We start from the raw sequence: 25,755 nt of genomic DNA on the forward strand, positions 1-25,755 counted from the left end.
TTCCTTTTTAAACAGGCATATGAATTATCTCTGAAACATTTAAGGAGGACCAAAGATGTAATCCTCTGTAGATCTTTCTAAAGGTAGCCATTGTGTTTACCTCATCTGGCACATTTGGCTATGAATGTGTCCTACTGTTGCTAGCTGTGCCACATACAATGATATGGTTTATCACCTGGCCATTCCATCCAAAGTCTAATGTAATATTTCTGTGATGTTTTTTAAAAATCGGATTGAAAACTCAACCAATTTTAGACTTAGATTTTATATCTGCGCTATGTTGAATGCCTAATTTCTATACGGTGTAAACTGAGTATCTCTGTAGCTCATCCTGAAAGTGGGGAAGGCACTTGAAGGTCAGTACGTCGAGCTCATTGACATCAAAATACACCAAACAATGGCTTTGTTTGAACAGTCTTGATTTTGGTTGAACTGTTTTTAGGCACGAAACAGTATGCTCACGTGTGGAAAGTGGTACCAGCGCAGGGAGAGCTGATGGAGAAGCAACTGCACAGCCCAAATGCCAGGCACTGTAGAGTAGCACTGGCTTTGAGACTGGCAATTGCTTGGTGCACGACTGTGCTTTGGTATAGACACTCTGGGAACCCAAACTAATTCGGGTGAAGGAGAACAGAAAACAGCGTTGACATAAAATATTCTTTATATTTAAATTGTTATGAAGTTGGCTGTGATCTCATTACTCAGATGAGGAAGCAGTGGTTTTAGAGAAGGGACAGGGAATACTACTCTAGATGCTCTTGTAAATCCTTTAAGAGCCTTCCTGTGGGATTATTCGGGAGGTTTCTTTACAGTTACTTTATTGCAGTACTACTTTTAGAATTTCGATTCCATCTTCTCTTTAAACAGCTCAGATTACTTATATCTATAGAAGGAATATTTATGTGAGAGGAATAGAGAAGGAATATTCTAAAACTCATTTAAATAGTATTAAGATTTTTGTGGGGTTTTCGACTTCATGCTTTCTCAGGGTTCCTCTCTTTCCACTTGCAGTTCCAGTCATACAGAATCCTTTAGGTATGTACTGGTGGGTCTTGATTCTCCTTCACACTTCTTCGAGTGATTTAGCACTATCAGATTCTCCTGCATAGTTCAGTTTCCCAATGAGACTCCTGTTTGTGATGTTGAACTACCTCCATTCTTGCACAGGCGTATGCATCAGTTTATCAAGCTGCTCTAAAAATCTGAGGAAGAAAAAGCTTCACATCACACTGAACAGTGAATATAATTTATGCTACCTTTTTCCTTTGTAAATCCTGTGCAGTAGAGATATCAGCAAATAGCCTTTGCTGGGTATAAGACATCCCAGGAAGCTAGGTGGCAAGCTGTAACTGAGTGCAGTATAGGACTGGTTTAGCATTTTTGTGGAAATGAACAGATGAAGGATTTAATTTTCCATCATGTCCAAACAAATGTTTCTGATACTGCATCTTAGGATTTCTTTTGATTTTTCTTCTTTCTGTGTGCGCTTTTGTTCTGGTTTCCATGATTAGCAGAGGTTGATTTAGCATAAAATGGTGTTATAGAAGTCTTTAATTAGCAGACAATTTACTCTTGATGCTTACTCTTATGTGACCACATTGTCAATCAACCTTCTAATTGGCAATTCCAGTTCATACAAATAAAGCTACAATCAGTATTGTCAAAGGGATGGTTAAAACAGCAGATGAATGTGAATGCAACCAGTTGATATGAAAAGCTTCAGTTTAATCTCTTAAGAAATGAGCTACTTGAATAGAACTCCTTTACCTGCCTACTGGTGATTACCTATTAAGTAGTTTGGGTAGAAGTATCGATTTTGAAACTCTTGATTTTGGATAGGACTGTGGTGTGTGCTTACATGTGAATGTCTCATAAATATTTCCCATGAGCAATTTATTTTTCTAATTAGCTTGAACAGCCTCAGCTTTACATAGTGCTTTAAACAGTTTTCAGTAAATCAATTCAATCACGCAGCTGTTGTTTGAAACTTTTACTAAGTTACCGTAATTCTCTGTAGAGACCCAGAATCTCACTAATTAGTACACTTAATCGTACCTTGTATAAAATGCATGATAATATGGATTACTCATTCCTAGAATTTCATAGAAAAACACGGTAACAGAAAACCAAATGTTTGTAGCTCTGAAAACAGTTTGCTATTCTCATGTAACAGTTAGTGCAAAGCAGTGTGTACAAGCTGACGTAGAGTGGCTAAGCGGTTAGTTTTGTACTTGCCAATCATAACTTTACAAAATAATTAATTTAGATTTCAAAGTTACTAAGATCAAACATCTACTTTTTTTTCCTCCTAAAGGAAAAAAAATGCATTTAAAATAAATATTTTCAGTTCTTTTATGAAAGAAAATCTATCATACTAGTGGCATTTGTGATGCTGAGATTCAGATTTTTTGTTTTTTTAGAATACAGCAAAAATGACAGTTACAGTTAGTACAATTGAGTTATAAACTTTCACATTAAAATATCTGAATAATGTTTACTTTTTTTAAGATTATTATGTTAGATGAAATATTGAAAAGCAAGCACTTTTTTCCATGTACAGCCTTTTTTGTTTTTCAGGATGTGACTTAAAATGACTTCTGATCCTGAAGGTTCTATGAAAAGTATGCTGTGCTTGAATGTTTGCTAAGGACATGTAAGTGACCCATTTTATACTTGGACTATATGTACCTGAATAGTTATTTCCGTATCATTTTTAAAGCTGCATATTATACATGTAAGTATATAAGAAGCATGGGGAGAGAAGGAGGGAAGAGAGAGGAGGAGAGGGAAAGAGAGCGAGAGAACCAAAGCCTTACAGCAATATTGACATAAAGAGAGTTTTTCAAGTTTGCTTTTTTGTGAACTCCTATCCTTGTAAATGGGAACGTCAGTTGTTTCTGTGGTCAGTCTTACAACAAAAGAAACTTTGGCTGGTTTGAATAATATTTTGAATCAGAAAATTATTTTTTGAATAATATTTTGAATCAGAATTTATCACTGGAAAGCTATCATGCTTTTATATGTATGCTTTTAAGGAAAAAAAATGTATTTTTTTCTTAAGAATGGGGAGCTGCTGAATAGAATGTCTTTAGTTTTATTTACATAAAGTTAAATTTAATGATTTAGGACTTTCCTTAGCATAAACCAGTTTATTACAGTTTGCATCTTAAGATAAGTATTCTGAATTATGTCTTGGTTTTTAGAAAGGAAGATTGTATTTAATACTTTAAAATTATGAACAATTAAAGAAATTCCAGGCCATCTTCATGATTCATTGAAAAGGACTGGTTTGATTTAATTTTTCATAATTTGCTTATACTGGGGAATGCAAAGAGCCAGTTTATGCTTTTTCCCTAGTGAATTCTTCAAACGAGAAGTTGGCTCAGACATAAGAGCTTCCAAATGTGCTATATGCCACAAATACATATATTTACTATAGCAAAACGTTGATGGTTTAATGGGACTAAAAGAGCGCTAAAAGAGTTTACGCACTTAATACAATTTTATCTTGTGTGTGTGTGTGTATGGTCAACTATTTCAACTAAACAAATACAAAACCTAAATCTGAAGTATATACTTGTCTATATTTTTTGGTTTCTGATAGGACAAAAGTTTCCCAATTGCCATAACCTTTTTGGTAAATAGGTCTTTAACCGACTGAGAACACCGGCATAAGAAAGAACGTAAGGGAAGTAGCACTTGAAGAAGGAAACGAGCGCACTGAAAGACAATGTAGCAGAAATTAAGGTTCTAAGTTAGGAGCATTCCAGTTTATGTGAGAGTGAGGGGAGTAAGACCAGGGAAGAAATGATCATATCAGGCTGAAAACTTTCTGCTTAGTGTATTCAGTACTTCTTAATGTGCTTTTGACTTGAATGCTCTCTAATAAATGGCTTTAGGAACTTTCTCAATTTCAAACATCTTATTGTTGACATGATTACTGTTTTTTGGTGGACCAGGACACAATTTTAGAAGAATTTTTTAGCCTGTCTAAATATTGAAACTGGCAGGTTGAAAAGAGCTAGTCATCTAAATGCTGATGATTTCTTTACATTCCTTCAGTTTGTTTTTTGAAATTTGTACATATATTGTTGAAATGGATGGACTGTTAATTACTGGAACTTGTTTTATGTCATGTGCAAAACAATAGTGCTTTTTTTTAACAGTCCATTTATGATTTTCACTGAAAAATTAATAGACCTACCATGTGAAAAGTATAATGCAAGGGCAGAGACATATGCACCTCATTAAAAGGGACAAACGCTTTTTTCAAGATACTTACTGGTAAGCAAAAAGTTCTTTGTTGTTTTTTGTTTTCTTCATTCCCCATTTTGATGAGTGAGAAAAAACGTGGAAAATTTAAGATTATATTGGAAAAGGTAAATCTAGTAGTATTGCAAAAACAATTCTAGGATTTAATATTTTTAAATAGTCATGAAAGCTTAGAACATTTTCTCCAAATGTTGCTGCCTCTGGTTCCAATCCACTGGTGGATATAGGAACATTAGTATATAGTGGTTCATTACTGCTGCAGCTGAAGGAATTAATGTCTTTCTCTTTGAAGACATTAAACCATCTCTTATAACATCTTGTCTTTTCTCAAATTTGTTTTAAGTATAAATTTTAGACTGCTCTGGTCATATTTCCTTCCATCCAATTTTAACGTTGTCTATTTCATACAAATATAGATCTTTCTAAATTATTTGGTGAGAGCAAGTGCTGTGTTTTCCCAAATAACTGGAAAATAATATTGGACAGAACAAGGTATGGCTTATTATCAACTGTACTGAATAGCAAAATAGAGTATAGCTTTTATTTTACTAAGTGTTTCATGGGAATGACAAAGGATTCCAATGCAGTGTAGTAATTTGCTGGTTCTAATAACATCAGACTAGCAAACATTTGAAAGTTATTAAATACATACGAATTATTGGTATACCAATATTGGTATACATGGAATTATTAAGTATACCTGACTTTAAAATTAGGCAGTTCCAAGTAATTCTATCTACAAATTATATAGATTAGGGACAGATAAATTTTAGAAAAATCTAGTTGTTTGTGATGGAATAGAATTTATATTCAGCATCCCTTCATCCTTACATGTAATCAATCTGCTGTACCTTTTTGCATTTTAAGCACAAACGTGCATATACTGTTAGTTAACCTTTTATGCATGAGGTTTGCCATCCAGTTTTTGAGTTTGTACCTGTAACTTCGAAGAAAGATAGCAAAACAGTTGTCAGATTTTTTATGAAAGTCATTATTGTCACGTCTATCTTTCAGTTGTTCTGAGTAAGAACAATAATATATGATGAAAGATTATAATTCCTGTGCTTTGGGTAACTTATACTTACCTAAAGTTTCTTACACTTTCCATGGTTTACGTAGTAACTGAGCTATTTATCATGTCAAATTAAGCTAGCTTATAAATATCTTTTCATTAAGCAAATAAGAATTTCAATGTGCAATTCTTTTCTAACAAAAAATGCTTTCCTTAAATCAGATTGTGCAATATAAGCAGTAGAGTCTTTCTAGCACCATCTTTCTAGCTAGCATTACAGATGCAAGAGCCAGAAATTGTGCTTTTAATTTAGCTCAGAAAATAGGTTTACGAAGGTGGTTGTATTAAACTTCTTTTACTTCAGTGGTAAAAATGCATTAACTTTTGAAAACTGTTTCAGAGCTGTCTTCTAAACATAATGAGTAGCATAAAAAAAAATCCCCCTCTCCCCCAAATAGATTTATTTTTCAAAAAACTCTTTAGCCCGTCAGAAATTACAGGTTCCTATTCAATAGATAAATGTAACATCTGGTATCTTTTAACTGGTGATTTATTTCATTATTAACTCACTCAATAATGGCTTCTTTTGCTAAGATGTCCTGTAGCAGAAAGATTAGTTTGACTATTAACAGTTTGTACTGTAAATCCACGCGTATTGGAAAGCAGCTGCTAGAGTCTCCTTAGCTAAGCAGTTGTTGTAGACGTTATGTACCTTCTCAGGAATACCTTTGGAAAGGTATTCCTAGGGAAAGGAAGAGGCATGGGCAGTGCACTCTGCAGCTCCAGGCTGGAAGAACTACTGCAAGCTACTTGGGTATAACAGTAAGGAAATGAGCTACACCACTTACCAAGTTTTTCCTTCCTTCTTCAAGCTTTTATGTGTAGGCAGTTAATGTTTTTCTTAAATACAAGTGCTGTGATGTGTATCATGTTTCTGAGACAAAACATAGTAACTTTGTTTTCTATTTAATCCTATGCTGAGCTCAATACCTGTCAATACAGGTAGATGCCAAACCAGAAATGGCATTTCCGTTCTAAATCACTTAATGCAACCCAAATTACGTTCCATTGAAATGCCAAAAATCAAGCTATCTGAGCTCAATTTTTTCAATATTTAATACAGTTTCAATCTTTCTTCCTCTTAAATAGAAGCATTTGCTCTTGGCTTCGGACATACTTGCTGTGCCCACACCCTTCCTGAGCCATCCTCAAATCTTATTATAGCTTAAGCTCATCCTCTCTCTCGCCGCAATAGCTCTTCGTGTTGCAGCATCACACTTTGCCCGGGAATGCAGCTGCGGGAGGGGAGAAGCACCGATCCTGATCCTGGGGTGTGTGTGTCACCCGCGGCCTGAGCGTGCGCTCCGCAGGCGTTAGACCCTGTGAGTCTGTTCTCCTGAGCTTCAGAGAATCGGCCGCTTTTTGCATGATCGTAGCTTGTTTATATAATTTGGTTTTGAAACTACTTGTTCAGCTGAGCAGCTTTTCGTTCAGCTGCTTAATTGAAGAAAATACCATTCTTGCTGCCGTTTGGCAATATACTGTCATCTAGTGGTGTAACTGTGTACCTGCAGCCTCAAGCAAGGTGGGCTGCTATTTTCCCTGTGTTTAGGAATTTTTACCCTGGAGAAATACCTGACTGAATAACAGTCTTCAGGCTTGCCGTTCCATCTACCCTGTCTTATCCATCCTGGTTTTGTGTCAGAGAGTTAGCTGTTACACCAACTTCGTACCTGTGCAGTCCTGGCTATAGTTGTGGAGTTAGGCATCTTGTGTAATAGTTTGTTTCAAATGCAAGATTATACTTTACTGTTATTTTTAATTTTCCTGTGATTTACAAAGTATGTTATCCTTTCCTGTCCTATTGCATATCACTTGGAATGAGACTTGGTTATTGATATGACTTTATGTTAAGCATCATGACATTTGCTTAGCTGTAAAGAGAACTTGTGCTTTAAATGTATGCCAGTTTATTTCTGAACTATGCACATCTGCAAGAGTAATCCAGTGTTTCCTCCTCAGTGCAGTCAGCAATCCTCTGTCCTTTTTAGTCTCCAAAGGTTGGTACTGCTGTAGGAAGAATGTCCCCAGTTCTCTGTCCATAGCTGACATACAGTGATAACAGTATCAAATGCTGCAAGCAACCCCTCTTCTGCTTCACACAAGTATGTTCTCGTGGGTCTTTCTCTTTCAGTTTGCTCCTCTTAGGTAGTAGTATTTTTTGCCACAAAAAGCTGGTAAGCAAAAACCAAATTAGTACATCAGAAGCAATGCAGACACCTCTCTTTTTTCTTTAGATGACTTGTCCTGGAAGCACTTTGTTTACTAGATGTCTTTTTGAGGCTATATGGCATTTTAATTCCTTTATTGTTTTATGAAAAGAAACCTATTTCTTTTCAAGTTTCCTAGTATATATTAAAACACTGAGAATCTTACTATTTTCAGCCAAATTGGAGCTATACAGTCATTCCTGTTCTATGGTGCAAAGCTTTAAACATCTCTGAAAATGGGGAAAAATTATTTCAGCATATATAGAATACAGATTACTCACACTGTAATTTATACTATGAAATCAAATGCATTTTTTTACATTTATTTTTGCTGACATTGATGCAAAGTTTTGTAAACCTATATTTTGGTGAAATAGGTTTAAAAAAATTGTAACCAGATGTATTTTTAGTAGTAAAATGGTAGATGGATTTTCAGTTATAAATAAATAAATGAAGACTCAGTTCTATAAATAAAAATAAATGAGTTATCTGGGTAAATTCTCTACATTTTACACTTTTATTTTGAGAGGTTCATTCACAATTCTTATTTTATTGCTTTTAGTTGCTGATGTGTGGTCAGGATGAGTGGATTAGGAGAAAACTCCTTGGATAGCTTGACCAATGAGTCAAGGAAGCGCAAGCCATTGCCTTGTGATACCCCAGGTGCAAGGTAGGTGTATAGAGACTTCTCCGCTTCTTTTGCTACGTGTTTGTTTGTTTTACTATTTCTCAAGTTTTCATTGCACTTTCGAGTATGTTTTAACAAAGCATTGTGTTCAGTTGAAAAATTCTTAGGGCAGTTTTTGTTGTGAAGATGCACGGCTTTACTATTATGTGTAGATCTGCCAAAGCTTATGAACTACACTCAGTAGTTAGTCTCTTGCTAAATCTTATTGGAGTGGATGTTTAAGGAGTCACTGTTTGAAGCTGTGATTGCAAGACAAAAGAAGAAAAACTTGTTGCTTCACAGAAATTACAGAGGCAGCATCTTATATCTGGTAATTGATTTGCAGGCCTCATTTCAGATGGTTATGGTTACTACAGAATACTGCAATAGAGTGAGGACTTTTTTGACCTGCATTTCTCCAGGCTAGTTCTTTGCAACCATGTCTTGAATTTTGTTATTCCATGCTGTCTTCCTGCCCCTCATTCAAACCTGTCAGAGATTCAGTTATCTGAGGGATTTAGTTTTCTGTCTCAGACCTCCTTACTTTTTGCCACACACTAACGGTTCTGTGCTATACTTTCATGTTCTTGTTCCCACACAGTAAAACCTTCTCAAAACGTCTCGTTTCACCAAAATACCAGGCATCATGTGTACTCTTATTTCTCCCTTTTACACACTTCCCCACTGTCCCTTGCTAATTTCCTCCATCATGTAAGAAATTGCCTATGAGATCCTCAGATCCTTGCACCATATCCCAGAGTTTCTTTGTGAGTGTCCTCCACATAGTCCCTTGGGAGGTGGTTCTGACAGGTAGAGTCCTGGAAGGCTGGACCTGAAGAATTAAATCTGAAAGGCACAGGAGCAGGCTGTCCCAATGCAGTGAAAGTTGAGGGGAGAAGACCAGCCTAGCTGAACAGAGATTTACAGGAACTCAGGAAGAAAAAGAGTTTATGAACTCTGGAAGAAGGGACAGGCAACTCAGGAGGACTATAGAGCTATTGTGAAGTTGTGCAGGGAGAAAACCAGAAGGGCCAAAGCCTAACTGGAACTCAGTTTGACTAGTTTAGTAAAGGACAATAAAAATGTTGTTATAATTATTATCAACAACAGAAGGAGGATTATGCAGGTCACACCAACCCCATGCAGTGGTACAGGCTTGGGGAGGAGTGGCTCGAAAGTTACCCAGAAGAGAAGGACTCAGGGGTGCTGAGCAGCGTGCCCAGGTGGCCAAGGCCAATGGCATCCTGGCCTGCATCAGAACTTGTGTAGCCAGCAGGACCAGGGAAGTGACCGTCCTCTTGTACGTGGTGCTGGTGAGACCGCACCTCAAACATTGTGTTCAGTTTTGGGCCCCTCACTACAAGAAGGACATTGAGTTGCTTGAGTGTGTAGAGAGAAGAGCAATGAAGCTGGTGAAGGGACTGGAAAACAAGATTGAGGAGGAGTGGCTGAGGGAACTGGGGTTATTCAGTGTGGAGAAGAGGAGGCTTAGGGGAGACCTCACTGTTCTCTACAATTACCTGCACAGAGGTTGCAGTGAAGATGGTGTCCGTCTCTTTTCTCAGGTGACAAGTGATAGGACATGAGGAAATGGCCTCAAGATGCACATGGGAGGTTTAGTTCAGATATTGTGAAGAATTTCTTCATGGAGAGGAGTGGTCAGGCATCGGAATGGGCTGCCCAGAGAAGTGGTAGAGTCCCTATCCCTGGAGGTATTTAAGAGACATGTGGATGTGTTTAAGTGATGGGATTCAGTAGGTCAGATTGACGCTGGACTCAGTGGTCTTGCAGGTCTTTTCCAACCTAGGTGATTCTATCATTCTCAAAGATTTTTCATTGTCTTTTCATTCCCTCAGTGTGTCCATTCTTGCCCCTTTCCTTTCTCCTGAATACTTCTTCCTACTCTCAGGATGCTCTGGGTATGCCACAGTCCTTGTTGATTTAGCTTATAGACCATATCTTTACTCAGCATGTTAAACTATGCAGGAAAAGAAATTTCAGAGAGAGACTTTATCTCTCAACATTAGGTTGTCTGGGATTCTGATTTTCTTGGAAACCGAGATGACTTTTTCTTTTTTTCCCCAATGCCTAGAAATTTCTTTTAGGTATCACCTTTCATAGTCATCTCATTACAAGCAATTTGAAAAGATTGTATATAAAATGCTAAATTCCTTTTTATAAATTATAAACAAATCTAAAGTAACTTAAGATTAAAATAGGAATGTTACAGTTTTATAATAGGCGGTTACTATTTTCATTGTTTGACAATAGAGTATCACAGAAGGATTTTTTTGGATGAATAACCTCATGCCCTCTTAAGATAAATTGCTACTTAAGATTATTAAGAAAACAAAAAAGCAACAAAACAAACAGCAACAGAACAAAACATACGCACGCCCCGTTAGATTTGTGTTTGCTAGAAGAATGACTACTACTTAAGTTTAATAGATAGGTGGTACAAGAAGTACATCGAAGTTCAGTGTGAGCACACAGCTTTTGTGCATGATGGAATATAAGTATACGTAATAATGTTTCTGATTCCTAGTCTGACCTGCAGTGGTGAGAAGCGTCGGCGTGAGCAGGAAAGCAAATACATTGAAGAACTGGCTGAACTGATATCTGCTAATCTGAGTGACATTGATAATTTCAATGTCAAACCAGACAAATGTGCTATTTTAAAAGAAACCGTGAGACAGATTCGACAGATAAAAGAACAAGGTACAGTTCCCTGTTAAGCCAAACAAACAATTTCATTTTCTTGTGATCCCTTTTTCAAAGGGTAAGACTAAGTGGTACAATACATATATTTTTAAATACACGGGTATATGCAAAAAAAAAATGAAATTCATAGTGATGGAATATATATGTATTCCATATATATATATATATATATCTCACATGACTATATATATACATATTAATATATATATATTTTAAATGACTAGCCTACCAAGTGTCAACTATACATATTTCCTTTGGGCAGTAGATTCTTTTTTCAAATCAAGTGAGCTATGTTGTGTATTTTGCCAGTCTTGCTAATTTACCACAGTTTCGAATACATGTTAAAACAATTCTAAAAAGACATCTTAAGATATTTCTTAATTTCTTAAGATATTTAAGATATTTCTAATGCAATTGCATGTACTCTAATATAATAATTGTTTCATTATACAGCTTAGTATGCGATACCACAGAACAAAGTTTACTGTTTGTTTTCTGTAATTCTCCTGCCTGATGTGGATGCCTATTGCACCTTTGCCTGCAACCAAATTACTCATTTAGGATATTTTGATCCTTAAAATATAATTTTATTTATATATATACATATACATACAGACATATTCGTGTGCTCACACACACACATTTATTAACACTACCCAAAGACTGCTCATTGAACAGTTGTGATAGCATCTGAGGACTGTGACCAATGATAATGAGATAATCAAAATAAAACCAGAAAGATGTGCCAAAAAGTCTGTTTAATGGACATTGAAAGATTCATCAAGCATTCATCAGACATATGATCCTGGAAGCAGCAGAAGAAATACTGTTCGCAAAACAGAGTGGTGGTTGCTTTGATCCAGCTTTAACTGTCAAGTCAATTTTTGTGAGCAAAGGGTTTGATATTACGTAGCCATGACATTTATTCTGGTCATAAGCAACGAGAACTATTTGAGATCTCCTCTCTCATTAGTGTTTTTTGTTTGTTTGTTTGTTTGTTTGTTTTTTCCTTTATTTATTTACTTTCCAGAATCTGGCTAGTAATATTAAAAATATAGTTTCATATGAAATGTTGCTTTATGGAAACATCTTCTGATTTTCAGGAAAAGCTGTTTCTAATGATGATGATGTTCAGAAAGCTGATGTCTCTTCTACGGGTCAAGGAGTTATTGATAAGGATTCCTTGGGACCTCTTTTATTACAGGCAAGTACAAACTAGGTACCTGGTAAATCCCTATGGAAAAAAAAAATTAGAGCAGCTGAAACTATTACAATAGAGCCTGCAATGCTATAGTGAAATAGTATGCAAGAACTATATGGAACTGTGAAAGGATCAGAAATAAAATCCATTGTGTTTTCTTATTTTTGTTGAAATAGTCTGTAGAATGAAAGAAAAGAATAGCCTTTGGCCTTTTCTTGTATTCTTGTGCTTTACTTTTTCTGGCAGTCATTAGGAAATTACAACTAAAGCAGGGCTTAGCCATACAAGAAATATTTTCCCTTAGCTTTAGGGAATGTCCATTAAAATAAATGGATGAGGTTTTACAAAGACTAGAGGTATGTGATGTATATTGATGTTTGTGTTTCTAAAATGTGGAGCATCTTCAACAAATGCTGCTATCAAGCATATTAATCTAAGAAAAAGCATGTTCGAAACTTTATTGTTTTAAATAAGAATTTAATTTTTCTTTCAGTTAAGAACATACAGTATTTTAACAAAAGGATAGACTGTTACTTTATCACTTGTTGGTGGAAATGTCTTCATGGTTAAGTCTTACTACTTGTTTCTACCGAATTTCTTCATATTTCAGTTTGCCAGCTATTGAAATAATGTTATGAATTCATTATCTTCTGTTCAGATAAAGAAAGAATAAAACATGAAAGCTGGTTATCACTGTGAAAAATCTCAATTGAATAATAAATGGATTGATTTTAGATATTGAAATCTTTTCTTAACAGGCACAATTTCCTGTGCAGAAAAAATTGAAAATTTAGCACTACCCATGAAAAGAAATGCATGTATTGTAATTTGACGTTTAGCACCTGCATGATTTTTAAACTAAATTATGTTCAGAATTTTGCAGTCTTATATGGTATGTTGTCACTTTAATATTTAGGCATTGGATGGTTTCCTGTTCGTTGTAAATCGAGACGGGAACATAGTATTTGTGTCAGAAAATGTCACACAGTATTTGCAATATAAACAAGAAGATTTGGTAAATACAAGCGTCTATGGTATCCTGCATGAAGAGGACCGGAAGGACTTCCTTAAAAACTTACCAAAATCTTCAGGTAATGAAAGTTGACTTACTATACTGTCATTAGACTATTTGAAAATAATCAGAGAAGGAAAAAAACAAACACCTAAGTAACTTGTAATGGATAACCTTACAAAACAATTTACTTTTGCAAAGGAAATTTGACTTCAAAAGTATATTAATTTTGAAAAAATGTTAGTATGTTCTTAATAATGCACAAAATTAAAATATTCTTAATAAACACACCACTAGAAATAAATGTGCTGGAAATTCACACTGTACTTTAGCCTTTTCAGTTTGTTTACCTGTAACTTAAAACAAGCATACTAAAGGAACACATTTTGTATAGCTACAGGACTAGCTGAAGGAACTGCTTGTTTCTTAAATCTGGGAATGACTTTTCAGCTGTCTTTCAAATAAGAGTGAAATTGTCATATTAAGGAAAGTTTTTTTTTTTTTTTTTACTTGGCTCACAATATTACTATTCCTAAGGTATAGAAATGATGGTATATATTGAGTACATTTTAAAACTCTTTAATCTCTCTAATCTAGTAACAAGGTATCTAAGTTAAGAAAAAAATAGAAAATCATTATAAACCTATACTGTGTTCTTTTAAGTTAACGGAGTTGCTTGGACCAATGAAACACCTAGACAGAAGAGCCATACATTTAATTGCCGGATGATGGTGAAAACCTCTCATGATCTTTTGGAAGATGTAGGCAGCCATCAGGACACACGTCAGAGATATGAAACAATGCAGTGTTTTGCTTTATCTCAGCCAAGAGCTATGATGGAAGAGGGGGAAGGTAGGAAATTTTATTCAATTACTGTGCAGAAAAGAAATCTCTGAGTAAAGGTTTTTGTTATTTGGTATGTGTTATGAAATCTGTAGCTTATGCAATCCATTTCTGAATGAAGTAGGAACAGAACGCAAAAACTTAAACTCTTATTGTTTATACTTCTATTTTAACAATGCAAGATGCTCCATCTATTTTATTAGATTCCTTAACAGAATGAAATAAGAAAGAAATGAAAGAAAAACTATTCTTTTTTAAATACAGATTTGCAGTCTTGTATGATTTGTGTGGCACGTCGTATCACAACTGCTGAAAGAGTATTTCCAACAAACCCAGAGAGTTTTATTACCAGACATGATCTTTCAGGTGAGAAATGTACCCAAGATGAAGGTATGAAGGTATCTTTTTTGTCCATGTGCTTGTTTTAGATAAATAAATAAGTTGCGGATCCATAGTGACTAGCAGAATTCATAACAAGAATTCCTAACTGTTTTTTTTTAATATACCATCGTTGGCACTGGGGTGTAATAGCACGTGTGGGACACATTTTCTGTCTGTATGCTGGTATGGCGTTGTCTGGCAGGTTGGCTTAAAACATTGCTTTTGTCTTTACTTGGCAGCATTTCAAATTGTTTTCATTATGCTTTCCTTCACATGTAAGAAATATAAATCATAATTGAAGGTAATGAAAGTTCTAGAATGTTTGTATTTTTCTGCAGTACATGAGCTAATATTTAAAGCATTTTACACTGCTTAAATTGAAATACTTATCTATATGGGGCTTTTCAGTGTTTATGTTTAAGATGTTAATTTGTAGATGTAGCTGGTTAGTAGAAAGTTTTACTGTCTGTGCATCCTTTAGGTGCCTGTAACCAGAGATAAAGTTGCTGTATGTTTTCTAAAAGCTCTAGCATTAACCTGCGGATATTTGAACTTCCTCTTTTATGATTATCTAAATCCGTTTGGGTATTGATGTTTTAACAAGCAGCATCATACTCCCATATGGCAGATTATTCATAAACATAGCTTCTGCATACTTACAAATGAGTGTTAGGGTGATGAACAATTCATAGAGTGATGTTGGAGCCTTCAGAAATGTATCATGTTTATATGAAAGGATTGGTATAGTCCTAAAGAGTTTATCTTGCATGTTTTCTTCCATGTAACAGGCAAACTTGTCAACATTGATACAAACTCATTGCGATCTTCCATGAGACCCGGCTTTGAAGATACAATTCGTCGATGTATTCAGAGGTTCTTATGCCATAATGATGGACAGACATGGTCAAACAAACGCCATTATCATGAAGGTAAAAATCTGTTTGCAGTGTTTGCTTGTACTGCTTTTCCTAGTGACTGCATATTTTTCTGAAAAATGCTAAAATTCTGCCTGTGTTCATTTTTTCCATATTTTTAGTTAATTGCTGTGACTCATATGTACAGTCTGAAGAAGGATGAACTCTTGAGAAATAGAAATTCTGATAGAAGTTATTTTGTTTTTCTAATGTGTCTGTGTAGGTATTTTTCATGGAAAATGCCAGATAAATAATCTGGAAGCTTGAAGTAATCTTTTTTTCCATGGATGGGTATAGTAATGACAGTGACAGCTAAATTTCTGTAATAACATGTAATCCTTGTTTGTCATTAGCTTGTTATTCTCTTTTAACATGACTTTCTTTTTATTTTATTTTGCTAAAGAAAGGATAGTTTACTTGTTAGTTAGTCTGAAAAGTGGTAATGTTTGTGTTGATGCCTTTTTTCATCTTATTCAAGATACAGGGTTTCAAAATATTTTCAGTGTTCCAGTGTTATTTTGTAATGCTACTTTGATAATCTTGATAAAGTGAAGTACAGCCACCATCTACAGTGAGAAAATGAAATTTCCTACATTTTCTAAACTCTAGTGTTTCTCAATGATTAACAAATTCAAGTAGGGGGGATATTAAATAAGGAAGAACATGTAGTGGCAGAAAATGGAGATTCCATTGGAAGTTCTTCAACTTAACTGATTAAATAAATCCCACATTAAGAAGAAATTTGGTTCTCAGATTAAAAGCAGTGGTTTCCACAATTTATTGATTAAAAAAAAATAATTTGAAATTGAAAGTACTTAATCAGAAGGCTTCCAAATTTCATTTCTATTTCATATTTGTTACCTATTTATTTAACTGAAGTTGCTATTTAAGTGTTGATTAGTCTTTCTCCCCAGGGACGAGTCATGGAAACCTGCTAATCTAGTCTTGGAAATCTGTTAAATATAGAACTTTGCCAGCTGTGCATGGTTAGCACAAAATACTGCAGCATCAAAATAATCTTTTGTTTGCTTTTCTGCTCCCTCTGCTGTTAGAGGAGAAAATGTGTAATGCTTCCTTTAGTTGAATATCAGTCTTGTGTGTGTCTTGGATTATTTTTATCTTCATCAGAAGAGGGGTATTTTGCTGAAAAATCTATAGAGTGCATATTAACAATTTTTGGTGTTTTACATATGACTGATATCTGTGTATTTCCTTTACAGCTTATACACAAGGTCATGCTGAAACACCATTGTATCGGTTTTCTTTAGCGGATGGTACTATCGTAACTGCACAAACAAAGAGTAAACTATTTCGAAATCCTGTAACTAATGACCGTCATGGATTTGTCTCTACCCACTTTCTTCAAAGGTGAAATCAATGGTGTCTGTCATTTAAGCGTCATAGCTTTTAAAAATATATCTAACCTTGAAGATACCTGAAAAACTATTATGCCAAAACATTTTATTTGGTTAAAGCTCAAACAGAAGAACAATAATTTGGGAAGCAGTGTTGCATAGCATGCAAATAAATGACACATTTATTCAATCTAAGATTTTAGTCGACATGCAGCCTTGCAGCTGTGTGGCAGAATGACAGTCCCAGTCAAAAGGGAAGTTTCTCTGTTCTCCCTCTGTTCCTGCAGGGGACCTGATATTGTGTGTTTAGTATTCTTTTGGGTTAACATTTACAATGATGAAACACTGGAAATAGAAATGCTTAGTTACATGCTTTATCTTGCATCTTGTTCTTTTTAATTGCAGACCAGTTAAAAAGACAACAACAAAACCCCCTCAGATGCATCACTGATGACTCAAACGTACCTTAAATAGCACTTCCTGTGACCTGTTCTTGTTGATTGCAGGAATAATTGATATGCCACTCTGGAGGGAGTCTCTCAGCTTCTGGCATTAAAGTACCTCCAGATGCTGAAAAATGAGTAGTTGAGATTGTTCAGGGTATGATTAGTGTGCATGTTAGGATAGTGTCATGCGTTGACTCAGGAATGAAGTAGAAGAAGGAAGGGGGGATACTGTATGCACTTGTAACTCAACTCACCTAAAGGACTGAGCACTTCTAGAATGAATAAATGAGTGGCATAGTTCAGTTCTGTGTTTGTGGAGATGCTTGAGTTTTCACTGTTCTTACTGAAAAATTATTTAATAATGTTGTTCTGTCTTTATAGCACTTGATTCTGAATACAGTTTTAATTTGTTCTCTTGGGGTGTCTGGGGATGTTGTTGAATTTACAGAGAGCAAAATGGATATCGACCAAATCCTAATGCAGTTGGGCAAAACATGAGAACACCTGTGGCTGGAAATACAAATTCTGTTGGTGGTCTTATGAACATGTCACCCAGTCAAAGCATGCCATTGCAGAACAGGAACTATGGCATGGGAGATCCCAATGCAGTGGGTCAGCTGAGCAACTCTCGATATGGAGGCCCTGGTAGTATGGGGCCAGTGAACTCTGGACCAGGAATGCAGTCCTCTGTTTATCAGAACAACAGTTATGGGTTAAATATAAGTAGCCCACCACACGGTAGTCCTGGTTTAACGTCCAACCAACAGAATATAATGATATCTCCTAGGAATCGAGGGAGTCCAAAAATGAGTTCGCACCAGTTTTCTCCAGTTACAGGTACTTCATTTTTGCTGCAAGCTGTTTTTTTCTAAAGCTCTCTTCTCCCACTTTTATCTGAATTCCATTTTTCATCCTTTTTAACAGTTCTATATGACTGTGTACACGTGACTTAAATATATTATACCTAATTTCATGTTAAAATTTATTTTAAAGTAATTAACTTTTAAACTTTTTAACTTTTTAAAAAGTAATTATTGTAGCAGTCAGACATAATCCTGAAGGAAAAGTAGTTATAGTCAGTACTGTAATCTAATAAGTTTGCTCTCTCTCCTGTGATACAGGTATGCACTCTCCAATGGGATCTGCCAGCAACACCAGCAACAGCACTTTCTCTAGCAGTTCTCTTAGTGCTCTTCAAGCCATTAGTGAGGGTGTTGGAACTTCCCTGTTATCAACACTTTCTTCTCCGGGTCCAAAATTGGATAATTCCCCAAACATGAGTGTAGCTCAGCAAAATAAAGCAAGCACCCAAGACTCCAAAAGCCCTTCCGGCTTGTATTGTGAACAAAATCAAGTGGAAAGTTCCCTCTGCCAGTCAAACAGCAGGGATCTCCTTAGTGAAAAAGACAGTAAAGAGGGAAGCCTGGAGGCACCTGAAAGTCAGAGAGGACAATCTGAAAGCAAAGGGCATAAAAAGCTGCTTCAGCTACTCACGTGCTCCTCAGATGAAAGAGGACATTCCACAGCATCCAACTCGCCGTTAGAATCTAATTGTAAAGAATCTTCTACCAATGTTACCAGTCCTTCAGGAGTTTCCTCGTCGACATCTGGAGGGGTGTCTTCCTCCTCAAACATGCATGGGTCACTCCTGCAAGAGAAGCATAGAATTTTACATAAATTGTTGCAGAACGGTAATTCTCCTGCAGAAGTAGCCAAGATCACAGCTGAAGCTACTGGTAAAGACACATATCATGACACTGCTAATACAGCCCCATGTGGAGAAGGCACTGTCAAACAGGAACAACTGAGCCCAAAGAAGAAGGAAAACAATGCTTTACTAAGATACCTGTTAGATAAAGATGATGTTAAGGATCCACTTTCCAAAGAGTTGAAGCCTAAAGTAGAAAATGTGGATAATAAAATGGGTCAGTGCAGTAGTTCTACTATTCCTACTTCCAGTCAAGAAAAGGACGTGAAAATAAAAACGGAACCAACAGAGGAGGTAGAGTATAATGTAAAGTGATGGTAATGAACTAGTCAGTGGTTTTTTTTTTAATTACAGTGAGTTGCTAAAAGGACAACACTTTTTTTTTTTTGCTGTTGTATGCACGTATAAACATTTCTAACAAAGTTATGTGCGAATGGTAGGGAACTACATGGTCAGGTTTTTTTGTAACTGCCAATGCTCAAACAAATAGAAGTATGAGATATGTATTTAACCAAATGCTGTAGCTGTACTGAAGTCCTGGTGTAGTGCAGACTTTAAGTTATTGTTTGATTAAGGTAGCATATATTTACAAATTGTTACCTAAAATTAAATCTTTAGCATCTGCAATTTCACATTGAACGTGTTTATTTTTGTGGCTTATTATGAAACAGCTGTTAAATGCCTTTATAATTAGCTGGCAATGCAATAAACAAAAGGTAAAACTAGCAGACATTATGTAATGTCATTTTGAAAATATATGCAATACATAAAAATGTGTAATGCTTAAAATAGATATCGACTGGGTTTAGTTAATTGGTTCTTGTACTCTTTTTTTCCCTTAAATGAGGGAAAAGTTGTCTCAAATACATATATATTCATATATTATATATGTATATAAATATATATACATATATATTGATACAGTTTTCAAATATATATTTATATATGTCTATTTGCTTCAATATTTCAAGAGATGAAATTCCAAGAAATGTCACAACAAAGCAAACTACGTCTCTGTGAAATAATTCTACTGAAAGCAGTGGTACACTTGTTGGAGACAGCTGTTCATAAAATTGTGAAGTACAGATAGTATTTATTTTGCATTTAGATCCTAAGTCACCTTTGGAACTGTTTTAAAGCAAACAATACCAGTCATTATGGCACGGTTTACTGAAAACATGTTGGTATCTTAGAATTTGGATTTTCCAAATCAGTAACAACTCTAAATAAAAATGTCTATACAATTCTTATATTTGCGAATGGCTGACTCTAAGTAAAACACCCTGTAACACTTCTGAGTACCTCTTATAGAACAACAATAAACAGTAACAGTGTACTTACAGCTCCTAACAACTGTGTAATAGTACCCTAGTATAGTTTCAGTACTTGCTCCTGAGATCTTATAAACATGTTCAGACAAGCTCATTGTGTGAAGATTCAAAACCATTATATATGATTTTTTTTTTTCTGGTAAAAGCACATCTGATTCAACAACAAATATACAAAAAAGATTAGGGCTCCAATTGACTAGAAAAATATGTGGGTACTTTTTGTCTGGTGTTGTGTTTAGCAATGATCAAATTTGGATATTTATGTATGGCAAATGCATTATTTATCACTGAATGGTAAACATTCTTGATATTGTTTGCTGCTGTTAGTATTTTTATGTTTGTAATTTGAGATGACTGCAATTTTATATTCGAAAATGAGTTTCTTGTTATTTACATGTACCTCCAGTTTCACCTTATTCTCAAAATTAACAGAGCAAAATACTCTAAAAAACATAGCTAATTGATATTGGAAATTCTTTGGAAATTGGGAGAAAGCCTAAGGTACTGCCCATGAACTAAAATATTTATCTCAGTAATATTGTTTAAGATTAGTGAGAAGCTAAATAAAAGCTGAATGATAGTTGTATGATAGTAAACGACCTTGGTTATTTTACTGCTTCTTTTTCAGATGAGTGGAGACTTGGATAATTTGGATGCAATTTTAGGTGATCTGACTAGTTCGGAGTTTTATAATAATGCTATGTCTACAAATGGAAATAGCTTTGGAACAAAGCAAGCATTATTTCAAGGAAATGCCCCATTGAGTAAGGAATTTCATTTAATATCACTTTGGTTTTGCAATTAGGCTTTTCTTCTTACTTGATGTAAACATAATGCATCCTAAAATCCTTAGAGAATGCATTTTGATCTGCTGTATCTTCATGGATAAATGCAATGCAAAATGGCTGCACTTATCTACTATATACACAGTGAATAAAGTTAATGTCAGTTCCTCATTTAATGGTTTCTTCTGGGATTGTCTACCAGATTTCTCAGAGGCAAAACATCAGGAAAAATGTTTTGTCAGTTGTAAATTGAAATTGAGGATTTTTGTTCCTTGCAGATGACTAGGGAAATAACATGGGATTGGTGGCAAGCCTTTGATTTCCTACTTATACTCTATGTAAAACATCTCGTGGCCTGCAAATTCTAATCAATATTCCTCCTTGACATTGAAAGGAATGACCTTTCTTAACAGGAAGCTGAGTAGGAGAAAAAGATAACCTTGCTAATAGACCAGCGTCATTATCATTACAATTGTCATGTCCTTTTATAATGTTGGTCATCTCTTGATTATATGGGGTCATAGTTTGCTGAGGTAACCTAAGGAGGTGAATCATGGATAATGAAAAATGTGAAATCAAGTACAAGAACACGTAAGGTCACTGACAGCATTGGCTGTAGAACACAGTGATCTCACTAATAAATCTGCGTAATGCAAAGTGCTCAAAAAGATACTGTTTCTGGACTCCAAAACATACTGCTTCTGGGCTCCACTTGATTCAGAGATCCATTTGACTTGTTCCTGTCTCCATGTCAGAGTTATCCAAAGGATGGGTAGTCCACTCCTATATATTAAAGTGTCTGAAATACTAGAGTATTTCAAAATGCTAAAAACAGGGTTCATTATAGAACCTAAATTAAAACATACCTTTTTATGTCTAGTGTCAGATGGAGTTGCATTTGGCTTTGCCTGTGGAAGGTCTGAACTATGCATTCAAAATGTGGCTTGGGCAGTGAGAACATAAGCAGAGTATCTAGCTATTGGCTTGTTTAAGATCAAATATACATGCCTGTAAATAGATTAAATTTTTATAAGTCATTAATGGTACTTTTTATTTAAAATATACAATTGCAAGCTTCTTTTAATTCTTCAACAGGTATGAGGAGTCCCCAGTCTGCGCAGCCTACCCGTCCACCTTTCAACAGAGCCATGTCTTTAGACAGCCCTGTGGGTTCGAGTGCTCCAGTGAGGAATGTCAATGCATTCTCCATGTTACAAAAGCAAAACTTGATGGGTGGAAGTCCAAGAATGATTGAAAACCAGGAAAACTTTGGAGCAAATCTAGGTTTGTTGATTGTGTACAAATAGTTCTCATTGTAAAAGAAAAAGCTTTAATGCAAAAAGTGTTGCAAGATTATAGTATGAGCTTTGGTAGAAGAAACATTAAAGAATGTTAGTTTTATAATCAGCATAGAAATACTTCTTAATTATTATCTCTAGTTGAAGTTTTAAGAACATAGCTGTTTATTATCTATGTATTATTATCAGGACTTTGCTTTTGTATAGTAGTGAAATTATTTTTGACTATTAAAAGTTTTGAATTTAATGTGTTTTTGATATATAGAAGCAAGAACAAGTCACAATGGCAGTCAAACATTGGCAACTTAAATATATATTTAATGAATATAACTGACGATTTAAAACTTAGCATGGTAAGCTTTAGTTGCTTTTGTTAAGTGTTCAGTGAATTGCTCTGTCATTGGCAAGTGTCCTTATTGGTGTAAAAATAAACGAAAACCACCAACAAAGAAATCTACATAAAGTTAGTTTTAAAACGAAAATACGTATTGCATTCGAGAAAAAAAATACTGTATTTTGTGCTTTTTTTTATAGTGAGTGCTCCCAACAGAAATGTAGCTATGAATCAACACCAGTCCGGAGACTGGGGTTTGCCAAACTCAAAGGTTAACAGGTTGGAACCTACAAGTTCTACTTCAGTGATGAGACCAGGACCTGAGTTTAGTGCATCACTGCCCAGACCCACAGCAGGCGGCTCTATGCCGGGACTGCCCGTTCGTTCTAATAGCATACCTGGTACAAGACCAGTGCTACAACAGCAAATGATTCACATGAGTAAGTTCTTTATTTTTTATTGTCATACTTAGCACTATCTCATTAGTTTCTTTGCAAGCATCATCAAAATGTTTTCAGTTTTCATACAATGCTAGCTTTTCATCTGAAGACTTGACTCTTTGAGGTTAAGACTTACCTCCCCTGACTGGGGCATTTGATGACTTGTTGATGTTCTTACTGTTTTTTTTTTCTGGTGATCTGTGTTTTATATATAGGTCGTTCATGCTGAATCTCCAGATCTTTTTTGGATAATTTATAGATTATTTCTGTTTCTTTACTGCAGTACTTCACTGCTAAATTCCAGGAACTGGATGCCATTTATGATTATATGTGAAGATGCTAGTATTCTGATCAATTTAATTCACATTACTTGGTACCTAATTTGTTTAATAATCTTTGACATAAATATTATTATTATTATTGTGAACAGTGATCAGGGTTTTTAAAAGCTTTTTGCAAAATTTTTCAAAACTCTTCTCACATGGCTTGTCCAAATTTCATATGAAACCACACTGCAAATTCAGGTACTCATTTAAGTACTCATATTCATATTTAAATCTGTGGTCATATCATATTTTTGAAATAAGCCTGAGGATGAATTTATGTATGCATGCACCTTGAAACATGCTAATCAGTAGCTTTTGAAGCTACTTCATAATTTATGTGATCTTCCACAACACTTTGCGTGAACACTGAAGAGCAAGATGACACCTTTTGTTTTAAAAACAAGTGTTTTACCTCGCAGGGTCGAATGAGATTAACATGGGTTTGGGGGGGAATCCCTACGGACAGCCGGCACCATCTAACCAGCCAGGATCATGGCCTGACAACATGCTGTCCATGGAGCAAGCATCGCGGGGTTCACAAAACAGGTAGAATTAAGGAAAGTTTTAAAAAGTGTTTGAATACAACTGTTCACTCTTTGTCAGATGAATTTAAGACCTGGAAAAAAAATCAAAGTAGCTTATGCGGTGGGGACAACAGATCAGAATTAATTTCCTATTCTGCTGATATTTTGTCATCATATGACACTGGACCTCTTTAACCTAGCCCCACAAAAGGTATTGCTAACAAAATCAATCAGTCCCTAAGTTGGGAGGCACAGAGAAAAGAAGTGGGAAAATCTTAAATTATGTCTCTCTGGCACATTCAGAAGCTAATATTTAGGTGCCAGGAGAAAACAGAATTTACAAATGTTGAAGGATAGATGACAGTTGACTGGGTGTTTCTAGACCTAAATGTGGACATTAAGTTTTTAAATCTTACTTCAGTCTTCTGGGTGATTATAGTACTTCATCATCACCAGGTCAATATATAATATAAAAACTAACTACATGTCTCTATAGTCCATAATGGTTGCATTTTTTTATATATATTTATAGACAATTAGTGAGAAACTCTTTGGATGACCTCTTATGTGCAGCACCAAATGTGGAAGGACAGAATGAGGAAAGAGCGCTTTTGGATCAGCTGCACACATTGCTAAGTAACACAGATGTCACGAGCCTGGAAGAAATTGACAGAGCGCTAGGAATTCCTGATCTTGTAAACCAAGTAAGAAGGAAGAAATTCTGGCCATTTTTTTTTTCCAATAGCCTTTGTTATTTTGGTACGTGAAAAGAAAGTGAGGAGAGCCTCCTCACTCACATGTGTCTCTTCTCACTTCCTTGATGCCATTTTTCTAAATCTCTTTGGAAGTATTTGTTTAGAGTAATGGTTATCATTGGAGAACTTCAGTGTTGATTAAACCGATGAGTGAGTAGGACACTTTCTTCTAATTCCAGCCTGCCTGAATTTGCATGGCTAACAATTAGGAAAAAGAAATTCTGTTAAAATCTTCGGAATTTACTGGAAAACACAAAATCACACCATCATTTGTACAAACTGCAGTTTAAAAGTGCAGAAGGGTTTGAATAATGATATTGATCTGCTTATGTGAGCAGTGTGCAGCAGAACTGATTTTAAAATAAATTATTAACAATCACTTTTGCTATTTCACTTGTCTAGAGACAAAACTAGTAGTAATCTTGCCCATGCTATCTTCTGCTCAAGAAACGATTGGTCTCACTAGCAGTATGTGTTTTATATCTCTTGAAGGGGCAAGCTTTGGAAGCCAAGCAAGATTCATTTCAAGGTCAGGAATCTGCAGTAATGATTGACCAGAAGCCTTCATTATATGGTCAGCCCTATCAAGGGCAAGGGGCAGCCCTGCCAGGAGGTTTTAGCAACATTCAGGGACAACAGCCATCCTTTAATTCAGTGATGAACCAGATGAGCCAACAAAGCAATTTTCCACTTCAAAGTATGCATCCTAGAGCAAATGTGATGAGACCTCGGACCAATACACCAAAGCAGCTCCGCATGCAGCTCCAGCAGAGGCTTCAGGGGCAGCAGGTAATCTTTTGCTCCTGCTTTTACACTTTTGTCTTGTTTCAGAATGAGGTGTGCTCTGAACTGTGTATTACTTCAGGAATATGGAAATTGACATTATAGCAGATGATTGAGAGGACGGAACTTTAATTTTGACAGTGCTTTTTAATTAAAACGGTAATCCTGTACAACATAGCTCTGGATGATCTCATTATCCATGTTAAGATTATCATTTTTAACCACTAAATAAGCAGTTACATTTTTCCTGAAAACCAAATATTTTTTTTTTTTTCCCCTGCATTTGGGCTTATTGAAATACTGTTTTGCTTTCCCTTATGATTTGCTGTTGTCGTAGGTTTTTTCTTAGAAGTTGAGAGAGTAGATGAAAGCCACAT

General features: G+C 35.5%; 1 protein-coding gene across 8 annotated transcripts in view; it reads left to right on the top strand.

Annotated features, from left to right (window-relative positions):
* Nucleotides 1-25,755, top strand: part of NCOA3 (nuclear receptor coactivator 3) — an 84,647-nt gene that overhangs the window by 52,101 nt on the left and 6,791 nt on the right. For 4 of the 8 annotated variants that reach the window (XM_040575799.1, XM_040575801.1, XM_040575798.1 and 1 more), the window contains 17 exons: nucleotides 2,578-2,653; nucleotides 8,117-8,224; nucleotides 10,767-10,939; nucleotides 12,046-12,146; nucleotides 13,060-13,234; nucleotides 13,819-14,007; nucleotides 14,263-14,364; nucleotides 15,168-15,308; nucleotides 16,514-16,661; nucleotides 17,543-17,931; nucleotides 18,216-19,096; nucleotides 20,762-20,897; nucleotides 22,014-22,202; nucleotides 22,751-22,990; nucleotides 23,736-23,862; nucleotides 24,373-24,544; nucleotides 25,088-25,384. In XM_040575799.1, the coding sequence (XP_040431733.1) occupies nucleotides 8,136-8,224; nucleotides 10,767-10,939; nucleotides 12,046-12,146; nucleotides 13,060-13,234; nucleotides 13,819-14,007; nucleotides 14,263-14,364; nucleotides 15,168-15,308; nucleotides 16,514-16,661; nucleotides 17,543-17,931; nucleotides 18,216-19,096; nucleotides 20,762-20,897; nucleotides 22,014-22,202; nucleotides 22,751-22,990; nucleotides 23,736-23,862; nucleotides 24,373-24,544; nucleotides 25,088-25,384 (3,549 nt within the window). In that variant the 5' untranslated portion in view covers nucleotides 2,578-2,653; nucleotides 8,117-8,135. Of the gene's footprint in view, nucleotides 1-2,560; nucleotides 2,654-5,631; nucleotides 6,667-8,116; nucleotides 8,225-10,766; nucleotides 10,940-12,045; nucleotides 12,147-13,059; nucleotides 13,235-13,818; nucleotides 14,008-14,262; nucleotides 14,365-15,167; nucleotides 15,309-16,513; nucleotides 16,662-17,542; nucleotides 17,932-18,215; nucleotides 19,097-20,761; nucleotides 20,898-22,013; nucleotides 22,203-22,750; nucleotides 22,991-23,735; nucleotides 23,863-24,372; nucleotides 24,545-25,087; nucleotides 25,385-25,755 lie in introns of those variants that run through there. The other 4 variants (XM_040575800.1, XM_040575802.1, XM_040575797.1 and 1 more) reach the window with 3 other exon arrangements.

Source organism: Cygnus olor, chromosome 16 (genome assembly GCF_009769625.2).
Source record: "Cygnus olor isolate bCygOlo1 chromosome 16, bCygOlo1.pri.v2, whole genome shotgun sequence".
Taxonomy (NCBI): Eukaryota; Metazoa; Chordata; class Aves; order Anseriformes; family Anatidae; genus Cygnus; species Cygnus olor.